The sequence below is a fragment of the Mastomys coucha genome, unplaced genomic scaffold (genome assembly GCF_008632895.1).
Source record: "Mastomys coucha isolate ucsf_1 unplaced genomic scaffold, UCSF_Mcou_1 pScaffold22, whole genome shotgun sequence".
NCBI lineage: Eukaryota > Metazoa > Chordata > Mammalia > Rodentia > Muridae > Mastomys > Mastomys coucha.
Window position 1 is genome coordinate 213812687 of NW_022196905.1, and position 14024 is coordinate 213826710.

Here is a 14024-nt window from a genome sequence, read left to right on the forward strand (position 1 = left end):
GCATCCATTGCCCAAGGTGATTCAGGGCCCCTCATGGCTGCACGTGCGCCGCCCATGTGCTCCTCAGGCTAAGCGTTCGCATTGGAAGCGGCGGCCTGGTCCGGGCTCCGGGCGCACGTAGGTGGGCATCGGAGGGGGTGGGGGTTCGCTCAGGGCGAGGTTGGGAGGTCAGGAGCGGATTCCCACAACCACAGCTTGGGCTGGCTTGAGGGAGAGTGCGTGCTCAGTGTCAGCCTCCCAGGCCCGTGCCATAAGGTCTTCCGGTCACGGTGCGCGTGGCCAAAGCCTCGGGACATCCCTCCTCCCCCGCGGCCCCAGCCCCACGCGCTGGGGCACGCGTAGCCGCAGATTGCCGCGGCTCCGAGACAGGGGTGGGGCGGGGGCGGGGCCTGGCCGCGGGACCCGCCGCTGATTGGCCGTTCGGGGCGGGGGCGGGGTGCAGGCGGCAGAGCCCAGGCGCCGGCGCTGGGCAGGTGGGCTCAGGACGCCGCGCGCGCCAGGGCCCGAGGTAGGCGTAGGGAGCAGCTTCCGGAGCCCGAGCTTGGGCCATCCCGAGAGGACGAGGGAGGAGCCCACCCTAAGAAACTTCTGCCCCCTTGGGGAGAGGAGGCACAGTGCGGAGCGACGCGGGTTTCAGGCGAAGTTGAGCTTCCGATCGGCGTTCGAGGCCCCCTCCCACATGCGCGCTGAGCGCCGCTAGCGGCGTCGGGCGAGGGGCAGGCGGCAGTCCTTTCTGCGAGGGTCAGCTGCCCGACTGCGGGCAGCCGCGAGGACTGCGGCCCGGCGCGCAAACCCCTCTACCCTGCACGAGGCCAGAGAAGGAGGTAACGTAAGCGGCCAGGCAGGTTCGTAGGCTGGAGACAAACACCGATCGTCACCCCCAAAAGTCCCCCCGAGTCTCCGGGGTTCGCTTCTACATCCCCGGAGTCGTGCCCCTGCCCCCTCAGCGCGGAGCCCCAGGCGGGGACACCCCGTATTGGACGTCCTCTAACCTCCGTGCACCTGGCTCAACCGGAATCCCCCGCGTCGGGGCAGGGCCGGGCCGCCGGCGGCGAGCCGGAGCCTGCCCAGCGCCCCAGCCCCGCCGAGCCCTCGGAGCCCATCCATGGGTCATCCCCTGCTCCGCGGGCCTCCTCGCCCAGTCGCGCTCAGCCCAGCTCCGGGTGCCGCGCGCAGGAGGATCCGTACGCAGTGACCCTGGAGCCTCCGCAGACGCCGGGAGATCCGGCGGCCGGAGCGGCTGCTGGTTCCCCGCACCTCCAGGAGCTTCCAGGGAGCCCTCCAAGCCGTGTTCGGGGTCCGTCCCGCTGTTCACAGGTAAGGGAGACATCCCAACGGGACGAGAGAGCCAGCTAGGTGGATTGGGGCAGCCAGCTCAGCAGAGGAACGCAAGCTCGGTGACATTTTATGACAAAGGAAACTTAAACTGTACCCTCTATGTGCTGAAATGCTTAACCCACGTAGAGAATTAAGCTCACTAGACGCCTAGCGTACATCGGTTGGTCTCTAGCCCCTTACATAGCATAGGGAAATGGATTTATTGAGCTCTTGGGTGCTCTGTATGTCCCTGGGAGCTTTCTTTTAGACCAAGAGCCTGTCCACTTTAAAAGGAGGAAACTGAGACTCAAAAAGAGGAAGAGGCAGTTACCCTCCCTAGATAAAACCTCCTCAAGCAAGAAAGATCAGGGGTCCTTTAATCTATCCTGGAGTCCCTTGAGTTTCAGAGCATTTCCTGCAGTGTTTCCCTGCTACAAGGGTTTCCTGTACTCAGATGGCCAGTGTGTGGGGCCTCTGAGCCACACTGTCCTGCCTACCCCTGCCACCAGTCCAGGAAGGATAAGAAAGGGTATTGATTGTCCTGGACCTCCTGGGAACAACGACCAGCTTTGGAGCCTCTGATTCAGGTTCTTCCTAAGCCTCAGAGGGACAAGATAGAGTCCCACAAGTCTTCCACTGGACTGGGAGCAGCCAGGTGGCGCACAGCTGCTCAGGGAACAGTCTTGCATTGAAAAAGCTTCTGGGGACCTGACCGTGCTGGATTTGTTTCTGCCCGATGTTTAACAGAGGTGAGCTGAGTGTGCAGACCAGATCACTCAGCGTTTCTGTGCTGGCACAGAGCAGAGCTGATCACCCAGAAACAGATGTACCCACCTCTACTCTCCTGACCTCCCCAGGATGTAAAGCCCCCCTGGGTTTCCCCAGAGTATGGGAGAGGAGTCAGGACTATAGTATGTCTGTCCTAAGAGGCTTGGGATGTCCACGCCAGGCGACCAGTGGCGGGTGTTGTGGTGAACCTGGCTCTGGGGTGCACCCAAGGAACTCATCCTTACCCATCTGGACCTCCTCAACTCCCATCAAGCACTGGGGCAGAGACAAGGGAAGGAGGTGAATGGCCCACAGTTGCACTGCCTGCAAGCTGGCTGGCAGGGTATGCAGTCCTGGGCCGGATGCCCATCCCAGCTGCCTGGAGGGAGAGAGGAAACAGGACTACAACATGGATCACAGGGTCATTCCCTGCCCAGTGCCAGCTGGGGCTCCAGTGAGTCAGAGTCGTTAGGAAAAGACTAGTCCAAGCCACTAGAGAGGTGGGAGTGGCTTTTTGAAGAGGTGAGAGGTCAGGTTTTACAGCTGAGGAGCAGTTTGTAATCCCATCCAGGCATCTGCTGTTTGGACTGGGGCAGCAACTCAATTTTTCTGAGAACTAGAGTTCCTATCTGTCCCTGGAGGAATAAGGATAGGAATAAGGCAGTCCCTGCATGACATTCCTGGGGATGATGGGTATTCTTTCTGGGGACAGCCTCACCCCTGTCTTTGAGGTACCTCCCAGCACCCTGCTTACATCCAGGTCCCTCTTCTTACATTCAGTTCCCCACTTCTCTAGACCACCAGGGTTGGCTGCCGGGAAGGAGGGCCTGCCCCATGCTGTCTGTCCTGCACTCTAGGGGCCACCTCCCACCATGCACATTCTCTTCTGTCTAGGTCACTGTGAGCTGTGTCAGCTGACCACTGGCAGTTCTTATGTGTGGTGGAGTTCTGGCCCTAAGACATCCTAAGATGTCCCCCACTGAATGCATACTGTGAGTCTGTGCTTTGGGATTGCAGTGCTGTGCATCCAGAAGGTGCTCAATAACTGATCCCTGCCGTGAGAGAAATTGCAGATGACTTTGCAGGCATCAGGCTCACCCAGGCTTCTCACTTCCCCGCCCTCAGCCACACTCTGGCGTTAAGGATCTGTCTTTCCCCACTGAGATGGCCAGGCAGCAGGGGAGTCTGCCCACAGGGCCTCGGGGCTTCCCTCAGTCTCCTGTGGGGGTGGAGCCACAGACGCCCTGTCACCTGGCTTCCAGGTGTCTGGGTGCCTCACACAGCCCCCACGTGGCTGAAGCCATGTGAAAAGACTAGGTCTGTCAGCAGAGAAAGCCTTAGGTTCTCCTTGTCTGTCTCCACCCCCTCTCTGATCCTCCGGCTCTTATTTCTAACTCTGTGCCACACCCCCTCCCTCCAGGAGTCCTCCTTTTCCTCTGCTTTCTCTCTTTCTTCATTCCTGTCTCTCCCTCCCTCCCCTCTCTGATTCTCTGCCGCCCTCTGACTCTCAGCCTTGTTTCTTTGACTCCCTCCTTTCAGTCATTGTGTATTGGGAGGCCTGGCTAGATGCTGGGGCAAGGAGGCACTGAAGGTACACTGCATCCCTGGGGATTGCTGGCTCACTCCTGGTCTTCCATCTAATGCGAGGCCATCAGCAGCCCTCCTTCCTGCAGGACTGGGTGGGTGAAATTCAACCACAGGTCTCCCGTGGTTCCTTCTCAGCACAGCCAGGAGCCAGCCAGGTAGACTGGGTGAAAGGAGAGGTCCTCATAGCCAGAGTGTGGCTGAGGGCAGGGGAAGTGAGAAGCCTGGGTGAGCCTGATGCCTGCAGAGTCATCTGCAATTTCTCTCACATCAGGGATCAGTTATTGAGCACCTTCTGTATGCACAGCACTGCAATCCCAAAGCACAGACTCACAGGCATGCATTCAGTGGGGACATCGGGGTCTTAGGAGACCAGAACTCCAGCACACATAACTGCCAGTGGTCAGCTGACACAGCCCACAGTGACCTGGCCAGAAAAGCATGTGTATGATGGGGGGTGGCCCCTAGAGTGCAGGACAGACAGCATGGGGCAAGCCCTCCTTCCCAGGACCTTGGCCACTCTGTGCTTCAGTGCCCTCTTCATCTGCCTCCTGGGTCCCTGAGGGATGGAGCAGATGTATGTTTGGTACTCATGACCCCGTGGTATATATTAGCTGCAAAATAAATGTCAGCAGTGTTGTTTTTCTATACTTAGTGTGCGCTTGGCACGCTGTCGGGCTTGGCCCAAGAGTGATGGTTCTGGTGCCAGGCCTGGGGTCCACAGTATGCTGAGCTGGCCCGTGCGTGTATCTCTGACGTTCATTCTTGGAGGCCATGTTTCAGGCTTCGAGTTGGGAGCATTTGCATTGTGGAAATTGACAAAGGATACCAAGCAGAGCTTTTAGGAAAGGTCGGCAGGCATGAGCAGAGTCGGTGCATACCTAGAGACTAGAGGACCCAGGAGGATGTCTCTCAGACCCTGGTTCCATGATAGTCTGATAATGGTAAAAAATGGCTGGAGTATCCAGATGAGACTGTGGTCTCGGGAGTATCCAGATGAGACTGTGGTCTCGGTGAGGACAGCACCTTTGTGCAACAGAGCTTAAACCCATGTATTTCATGAAGACACGCTTTGTGCTGGGATGAAGCCCCTACTTGCCTACTAAAGGTGTGGCTCGTGCAGTGTCCAGCCTACACAACTTGTAGTGGCCAGCAAGGAACATCCATGTTTCTGCAGGCCTGTATCCGTGTGCAGTTCTGGGGTTAGCAAACTGTATCATTAGAGAGATGGCATTTGGGATGAGCTCCACAGCTAGAGGAGAGTGGTGCTAGGGAGGTGCTGATGGAAGGAAAGGTGTGGAAGCGTAGCTTAGACTCACCTGGGCCCGAGGGATCCCAGGGTGTTGAGACAACAGAGGAAGGTGCTGGGGACAGCCCTTTGATCGCCCTGTTGGAGCAGAAGCCTGCATAGTCCCCGAGGGATCTAGAGCCTTTTACGTGAGAAACTCCCATAGAAAGTTTTGGGTTTCCCTCAAAACCCCAGAACCCCAGCTTTAGAGTCTGATGCTTGAGACCCCTTCTCTCACTCAAGCTCAGATTGCTCGGAGGCAAAAGTTACTGATGCCAGTGGTGGACCCTATGTGAGAAGGAGCCTACCATGTTGGGAACCTTGGGTCCAGGGTGTATCCTGGGAGGTCACTAGGGGGTTGGTAGGGAAGTGGCCTGGACTGCCTTTCCCTCCTTCCTATTAGAGCTGCAGAGCCATAGGACTCCTTAGTTTAAGAAATGTAGGCTAAGAACTGAGCCGTGCGCCAGAAGCTGAGGAATAAGGAGTGCTGCTCTAAGAGAAGGCTGCCCCCTAGTGGTAGTGTCTACTTTAGGAATTTCAGCTGTGTGGAGCCCTGTGCCACAGTTGAATGGAGTGGGAAGTGAGTCTCACAGGTGTAGCTTCCTGCCCCAGTGAACAGCAAGGCTGTGACCCTGTGGCTAGCCCTTTGCTCAAGAATATGAGGATGGATAAGTGAGCAAGTTGAGAAAAAGAATAAAGAGTTTAGAGGTCACAAATGAATGAATGAGAGAATGGACGAATAAATGAACAAGGGAGCAGTTCCAACTTTGAGGTCCTTTAAGGACCCTAGCTTCTATTTTACAATAGAAAGCAGAAACCTAGACAGGGGCCACAGAGAGGAGGCCAAGGCCAGAGGCCCCTGACTTCTGCCTCTTGCTTCTGCCACAGCCCAGAGCCATGATGAAGACCTTGTCCAGTGGGAACTGCACACTCAATGTACCTGCTAAGAACTCCTATCGCATGGTGGTGCTGGGTGCCTCCCGAGTGGGCAAGAGCTCCATTGTCTCCCGCTTCCTCAATGGCCGCTTTGAGGACCAGTACACGCCCACCATCGAGGACTTTCATCGAAAGGTGTACAACATCCACGGGGACATGTACCAGCTGGACATCCTGGACACCTCTGGCAACCACCCATTCCCTGCCATGCGCCGGCTATCCATTCTCACAGGTGAGACAACTGAGAGGATGGGACAACTGGCCTGCAGCCACGTTCCTCTCTCTGAGCTAGGAGGCTATGTCTAGGAAACTGAGGCAGAGAGCTTAAGTGCCCTTATCCAGCAAGCTCATGATTACTGTTGAGAGACCTACCCTGGGGGACTGTCTGCCCTGCTAGGAGCAGCATCTAGAGAGGGATAGGTTGTGGGCCACCAGGGTCATATGGCACTGGTTGTCATGGTCATTCCTTGAAGCCAGTCTTCAGTTGATTGCTCTCTAGTGTGACCACTGTTAGGTACAGCCATCCTCAGTTGTATCCCTGGATAGGAGAAGGGAGCATAGGACTGGGGAGATAACTCAGTTAGGAAAGTGCTTGCTGTTCATGAACAGGGACCAGCGTTTGATCTGCAGGGTGCACACCAAGAGGTGAGCACCTTTTTATCCCAGCACTGGGAGGGCAGAGACAGGAGGATCCCTGGGACTCACTGGCCAGCGACCCCAGCCTGATGAGCAATTTCTAGATCTGTGAAAGACTCAAAAATCAAGGTTAATGGTGCAAGAGGAACAGCAGGCAGTGTTGGCAAACACACATACATGTGTGCGCATGCGCACGCGCACACACACGTACACACATGCGCGTGCACGTGCACACACACACACACAGACGACAATTTATAAAACATTTCCACATTGAGACACTCCTACCAAGAACCCCACATAGTCCCCCCTTTCTCTCATTCACCCTTTCTGTCCAGACTACTTGTGGGGCCCTGATTCTAAGAGGATGCATTCTGCTTAAGGAACTCAAGGTGGGCCTGGGTTCAAATCCTGACCCTGTCTCTGTAGCATAGTGATGTCATTGTCAGTGGCTTTGTGACCATGCTCCCCATGTGGCTGTGAGGATACAACAGTGTAAGGCAACTGTCCACAAAAGGTAAATGTCATGTGGAAGAGTTCTTCCTGTTTGAGGACTGGATGCCCCTTGGTAGACATAAGCATACTTCAATGTTAATTTTCAATTATAAAAGTGATACAAAGGCAAACTTTCATTAAACAGTGCTTATTAGGCACATATTTCCCCAGTCCAGGCCTCTGACTTCTAGGTGACCACCAATCCCTAGCCAGCACCAGTGCACTGACTGACATTCACTTTGTACCCTCTGAAGGCATGTGCTTGGGTCTGCTTTCTGTGGCTTGCGTCCTGAACATATCTGTCTGTTGCTTTATTTGCTCACCATCCCAGGCCAGGGCTCATTTTCCAGCTTGGTTCTGGGCCCAAGAGATGCACAGTCTTAACAGCTTTTCCTGCAGCTGCCAGCCAGCCAGCCAGCCAGCCAGCCAGTCAGCCAGCCAGCTAGCCAGCCAGCTAGCCAGGCTCTGATGCCTGGCATTTGCAGTCTCAGATTTGAACACTTGGAGGCTGCAAGTCCTCAGGGGCAAGGATTAGTCTAATGGGACACAATGAGGCTTGGCAGCAGGAACCAGAGCAGTTGGCAGACAGTCGAGGTCCTGCGTCAGTCATTCATCATCCCAGCCCTTCACTGACCTTAATGAAGTGTGTACAGGCCCAGGGGACAGGTGGCTGGGCTAGAATGGGACGATGTGCTTTGGGACCCTACTTCTTAGTTCATGCTGGGTGTGTGTCACTGTAGGGGACCAAAATGTGCTTGTAGACTTCTCTGGACTTCCAAACTGTGATGTTTGGCTGGACTCAATGGCTGGCCCTCTATCTGCAAATCAGGGACCTCAGACCACATTCAAGGCTGTAAAGTTGAGGGCAAAGGTGGGAAGGGTCTCGGAGGCTGAAATTGTTTCTCTGTGGTGGTTGGCTTGGGACTGTGACTGGAGGCTGGATCACATGCCTGCAGCCCTTTCAGCGTGCACCCTAATCACTGTGTCAGACTCAAAGCCCCATTAGTGTGTTACAGTGGATGTATGGGCCAGAATCTCTTACTTATCCCATGGTTTGTCCTAGAATCAGAGAGCAGATCTTGCAGGCTGGGCATGGGCTGGATGAGGACCACATCAGGTTGCAGCCATTGCCTAGCCACAGTGAGCTGTGTGACCTTGGGCAGGTTACTTGCCCTTTCAGAGGCTTAGTTGGCTCACCCATAACAGTCGAGTAATAACATCTTCCCCATGGGGGCATTATGAGGTGCCCAGGAAAGAGCAGGTGTGCCCACTGCTCTGCTCCCAGCAGGTGCCTGTTCTCGTGAGTGTTACTGATGGCTGAGTGCATGCTGCACTGCGTGCATTAGCTCTAATCACCCTCCTGCAAGGCAGCCTAATTGACATGACGTGGGAGGGGGAATTGAGGTGCTCAGAGATGCCACAGACTTTAAGGTAGCACAGTGACTAAGTTGAGGAAAGATGCAAACCCGAGCCCCCTCTCACTAACATTGTGTGCCACACGGAGACACAAGCACATGCTGAGTTCCTACCGTGGGCAAGGTAGTGGTGAAGGCCCTGAGGATGTGGTCGGGTGAGGCTGGCCACACCTCCATGTGCACAGGAGTTCTAAGAGCTATTGTGCATCCCTACAGGGACGATGTTGTCCTCTACAGTCCTGTAAGAAGACAGGACAGGGACTGACCGAGTCTGAGTCCACCTGGGTGTGCCTCACTACCCACAAACCCCGCTGAACCTTGGCTTCCTTTGTTGGGAAGTAGGGACAGTGATAGCAGATGCCTGGACGAGCCTCCAGGTCAGGGTTTGCAGACTTGAGAGGTGGCAGCTGGTGAGTGGGACACCAGGCCATCCTGGCCCTTGTTCACTTGCCTCATCTTCTCCATAGGAGATGTCTTCATCCTGGTGTTCAGCCTGGACAGCCGAGAGTCCTTTGACGAGGTCAAGCGCCTCCAGAAACAGATCCTGGAGGTCAAGTCCTGCCTGAAGAATAAGACCAAGGAGGCAGCAGAGCTGCCCATGGTGATCTGTGGCAACAAGAATGACCACAGTGAGCTGTGCCGCCAGGTCCCTGCCATGGAGGCTGAGCTGCTGGTGTCTGGTGACGAAAACTGCGCCTACTTCGAGGTGTCAGCCAAGAAGAACACTAATGTGAATGAGATGTTCTATGTGCTGTTCAGTATGGCCAAGCTGCCCCATGAGATGAGCCCTGCACTGCACCATAAGATCTCTGTGCAGTACGGCGATGCCTTCCACCCCCGGCCCTTCTGCATGCGCCGCACCAAGGTCGCAGGTGCCTATGGCATGGTGTCACCTTTTGCCCGCCGCCCCAGTGTCAACAGTGACCTCAAGTACATCAAGGCCAAGGTCCTACGGGAGGGCCAGGCCCGAGAGAGGGACAAGTGTAGCATCCAGTGAGAGTCAGGGCCATCAGGGAGGGGGCTTGGGCAGTGCCTTAAGGGAGGTGGCTGAGGATTCCCACTGCCCACATCCCATAGAGGGCCGTAGGTGTGTACTCTGTGCCCAATCTCTTCATTCCTGGCCACCTCCTGTGAGCTGTGAATGTGATTCCTTTGTGGGAGGACAGAGACATGTCTGGGGACATGCCAGCACTCATGCTGTGACAAGATTTCAGTGTCTTTAGAGTGGGAGGGATGCAGAAAGGCCAGGAGCCCTGCGTCAAAGCAAAATGCTCAGTACAAGTCACAGGCTGAGAACGTCTTAGCCAGATGTCCCAGCTGGATTCCCTGGTGGCCTCTCTTCCCTCTGTGTAGACCAGCTTGGTTTCTGTTCCCCTGGAGAAACCACCCTCCTGCCCCAGCTGCCCCCCCCAAACTTAGCCCCTGGGGGCCACCCTGACCTTGAGCAGAGGGGGGGATGGGGAGGGGAGAGAGGGAGGGAGGCGCCTATGTCCCTCAGACCACTGCCCCTTGGCTCCACTCCTAGGCTCCTCCATAGGACATTTCTCTTTGTTTTGAAGTGTGCTTCCTGTTGTGTTTGCAGTAGACATGAATTCCTTGTATTGTAAGAGGCCAATGCCTTGTCTTTGACAGGGCTTCCCAGTTCAGATCCATTGCTCTAGCTGGGTTCTCCCTCCCTGCTCCCAGGCAGACCATGCAGCTGGGTCCTGCCCTGAGAGCCAGCAGCACCACAGTCACAGCAGGAATCCTCTGCCATCTGGAGAGGACGGCTGGGTTTTGGGAAAGTGACTCTAAACCCCTCCCCACTCCTAACTAGTTCAGGACAGAGCTCTGCCTAGATGCAGGTTTCTTCTGCTTTAGTTCCTTAAACACTTGCTGAGTACCTACTGAATACTGGGTCCCTTGTGTACCAGGCAACAGAGAACGAGGGGTCCTGTATGTCCCCAGCTCCGGTCTCTGCCCACCCATGGTGCCCCTTCTGCACACACAGCTGTTGGAGGAAGTGGAGCAGCTGAGAGCCAGGACAGGTTGGAAGGACATACTGTGGGACTTTCCCTAGTGTTCAGGCTATCCCAGCTACACAGGAGTGGGGGTGAGGGGCAGCTGTGACCCTGAGAACCAAAGGTCCTGTTCACCAACTCTTAATACATCTGTGCTTTAGTCTTATTATAGTACTGCACTTGGCCCATTAAGATGACACCTGTTGCCAAGCTTTCAACATGAGTTTGGTCCCGGGGTCCCTGTGGTGGAAGGAGAGAAATCACTCTTTTTGTTTGTCTGTTTGTTTGTTTTTTGAGACAGGGTTTCTCTGTATAGCCCTGGCTGTCCTGGAATTCACTCTGTAGACCAGGCTGGCCTCGAACTCAGAAATCTGCCTGCCTCTGCCTCCCAAGTGCTGGGATCAAAGGTGTGCACCACCACCACCCAGCGAGAAGTCATTCTTGTATGTCATCCATTGACTTCCACACATGCATCATGGTACCCCTCTCCATACACACAAATTAGTGAAGCTGATGGTTATCAGAAATCATAGGACTCTACTAGTGCATTCTCTCAAGGCCCAGGTCACTCATTGCAAGCTGGGTCAGCCTTGGGCCTTCCATCCACACCATGTTGTATGCTGTCTTCTTGGAGCTCCCAGTGGCAGGGATTTTGGATCATGTTACATATGCCCTCCTCAGAGCAATCACTGAGGTTATCTGTGGATATTGTGTGCATTGTCGTTCTTAACACACACCAGATCCAGCTCTGCACACCAGACCCAGGCCCAGCCTGGATCCCATATACACCTCAACACCTGCTGCTCAGCACAACTGCTTCAGCACCTGCTTCCGTCCCGCAGTAACCCCTCGCCGCAATCCTGAGAGCATACCAGGCACTTTTCCAGGCAGGTGTATGGCCTGGGCCATCTGGTCAAGCTCTACTGCCTGGGCCTCTGTGTACACTATCAATTAAAGTTGATTTGTTAGCAGCTGTGTCTTTGATGCTTGCTTCCTGTATTTCCATGGGAGGGGTCGCTCCCTGGGCCAAGGCCTCCTTGCATACAACAGTGTTTTTGAGTTCAAATTTTGGTGGAGGATGAAACCCAAATGAGATTGGGTCTGCCCTGCCAGTGTGTGTGCCTTGAGTGGTTATTAGCACCAGTGTTTGCAGTGATCATTGATTATTGAGACTGGCTGAGGAGCCAGGCATTGTGGCGTGTGCCTGTTGTCCATCTGTGGTAGGAGGAATGCTACAGTGACCAGCCTGGCAATATGAGTCTGCTGTCTCTACATAATGGAAAAGACGAGGTTGCTCCACATCTTTGCTGGGAGGGGCCAGAGATGCCGCTCACTTTTCAAGGCACAGGACAGACACTCCATAGGGATGGTGGGCAGTGTCACCTAGAAGGTCAGCTTGGAACAGGACCAGCATCTGTCAATGCGTGAAAACAGGCAGCTTTCAGAATGGCAAGAACAGTGAGTATTTCGAAGTTGAGAAGGGATGGGATGTGGCTGGGGACAGCACCTGGAGACAGGAATGTTGGATGCACCCTGAATGACCCCACAAGTGATGCTTAATGTGCCTGGGTGCCCCTTCCTGGGCAAAGGAAAGGTAGGAGGCTGCTGCTAACCCACCTCAAGTACTCTCCTGTCCATTTCCATGCTACAGCGTTGTGGCCCATGTATTCTCAGCTGGCACAGAGCTCAGCTGCTTGTCCAAGAGGCATAGCTGACATGTGAATGGGGTTATGGGACCGTGGTGTGTCTGGGAGAAAGGTTTCCAGCCTGGCTGGTGGCTTTGAGCACGGCAGGTTGCCAGGGCCTGCGGATGGAGATGAGAGAGTAGGACAAAGGACCCAGGGAGCAGGAACCCAGTGAGGAGCCACAATTCCTATAGGGCCATTTGCAAGCAAAGTAGGTTAGACTGTGTTGGAGTGTGGGTCGAACGCCTTGCCCACGTCTGTTCTCTAGCACTTGGCTACACATGGCATGGATCTGAGTGTTGGCACAAGCCTCTTGGGCACTTTCTTGGTCATGTCTTTTCCATTGTGTAGAACCTGCTAGCTCCATGCCCCTCTTCCCTCTCCCTTGCTCCATGCTCCTTCCTCCCTTTTCTCTCTCTCCTCTCTCTATTTCTCCCTGCTTCCACAGTTCTGGCATTAGAACGAAGTTAACAAGGAGGAAGACTTGCCCGGCAGACATCTCCACCTAGGACAGGGTAGAATGAGCTGTTAGGCTGCTCTTCCTGGAGAGACTGAGGCTGGTCTGAGAACCTCATGCCAATCCCTTGGCCTCTAAAATGAGCCCCGAGAGTTGGGTTTCAGAGAGGCCCACACTCTGAACTTGTCTGTTCCGCCTCCTTGAACCTGTCACTCGGGAGAAAATCTTCAGCCTGCGTCATGGCCTGGTGGAGGCTGATGTGAGCCTGCCAGCAGCTTAACAACTTCCAGCTTACTGGAAGCTGGGAGGGAAGGAATATGACTTTTTGCTTGTATATGCTGGCCTCTGACCTGTGTTCTCTCATTGGATCTTCTCGGCAAAGCATCATAGAAGGGCTGAACTTCTCTCTGATAGTTGAGCACATGCAGAGAGGTAGTGTTGCTTGCTTGATGTTGCACAGCAAGTAACCAGGAAAACTGGGTTCATATCACCTGGTCTCAGAGCATTTTATTCTCCAGGCTTTTGTAACTGGGTGGCTGAGAGTCTGCTCTCTGGAGGGGGATTGGCAGATGTCAGCAGAGAGAGGTGATACACCCCACCTGGACAGGCAGTACCCAGGCTTCTTTCATTTCTAAGATGCTCCATGTCCAGGACCTTGTCATCATTTGTAAGGCAGACACCACACTGAGCTTCCACTGGGGGGTCAGGGAAGAGAGCAGAGGAGTCACATTCCTGCACATCACATGTGTCCACTGTGCTATTGCATGGCTCTTGTGGATGAGGAAAGAGCCCTAGGTGGCCTGCCATTGCCCAGTGCTATAGACCCAGACCCAGACCCAGGACACTGTACATAGTCTGGGCCACAACAAGACCTACTCAACTCCACAGTCAGACAGTAGACCCTGTTCCCTGTGAGCCACAACAAGACCTACTCAACTCCACAGTCAGACAGTAGACCCTGTTCCCTGTGCTTTCTTGGTACATATGTGGGAATGTGTGCCCATGTGTGTAGGGTCAGAGGACAAAACACCTTTAGATATTTTCTTTATCTACATTTCAAATGATATCCCCTTTCCTGGTTTCCCCTCTGAAAAAAACCCCTATTTCCTCCCCTCCCCTGCTCATCAACCCACCTTCTCCTGCTTCCTGGCTCTGGCATTCCCCTACACTGGGGCATAGAACCTTCACAGAACCAAGGGCCCCTCTTTCCACTGATGACTGACTAGGCCATCCTCTGCTACATATGCAGCTGGAGCCATCAGTCCCACCATGTGTACTCTTTGGTTGGTGGTTTAGTCCCTGGGAGATCTGAGGGTCCTGGTTAGTTCATATTGTTGTTCCTCCTAAGGGGCTACAAACCCCTTCAGCTCCTTGGGTCCTTTCTCTAGCTCCTTCATTGTGGACCCTGTGCTCAGTCTGATGGATGGTTGTGAGCTTCTCCTT

The 14024-nt window shown here is 54.6% G+C and overlaps 1 protein-coding gene across 1 annotated transcript; it reads left to right on the top strand.

Moving 5' to 3' along the window:
* The first annotated feature begins 828 nt into the window (after nt 1-828).
* Nucleotides 829-11410, top strand: Rasd2 (RASD family member 2). Its single transcript, XM_031340348.1, has 3 exons — nt 829-1317; nt 5846-6125; nt 8907-11410. Exons 2-3 carry the CDS (start codon nt 5855-5857, stop codon nt 9434-9436), a joined length of 801 nt encoding a protein of 266 aa, XP_031196208.1. The 5' UTR covers nt 829-1317; nt 5846-5854; the 3' UTR covers nt 9437-11410.
* Nucleotides 11411-14024: the final 2614 nt, after the last annotated feature.

Excerpts from the sequence above, each read along its gene's own strand:
- Rasd2 (XM_031340348.1), top strand. The coding sequence starts at position 5,855 with ATGATGAAGACCTTGTCCAGTGGGAACTGCACACTCAATGTACCTGCT. Across the intron at positions 6,126-8,906 it reads CCGGCTATCCATTCTCACAG|GAGATGTCTTCATCCTGGTG; the intron begins GTGAGACAACTG and ends TCTTCTCCATAG.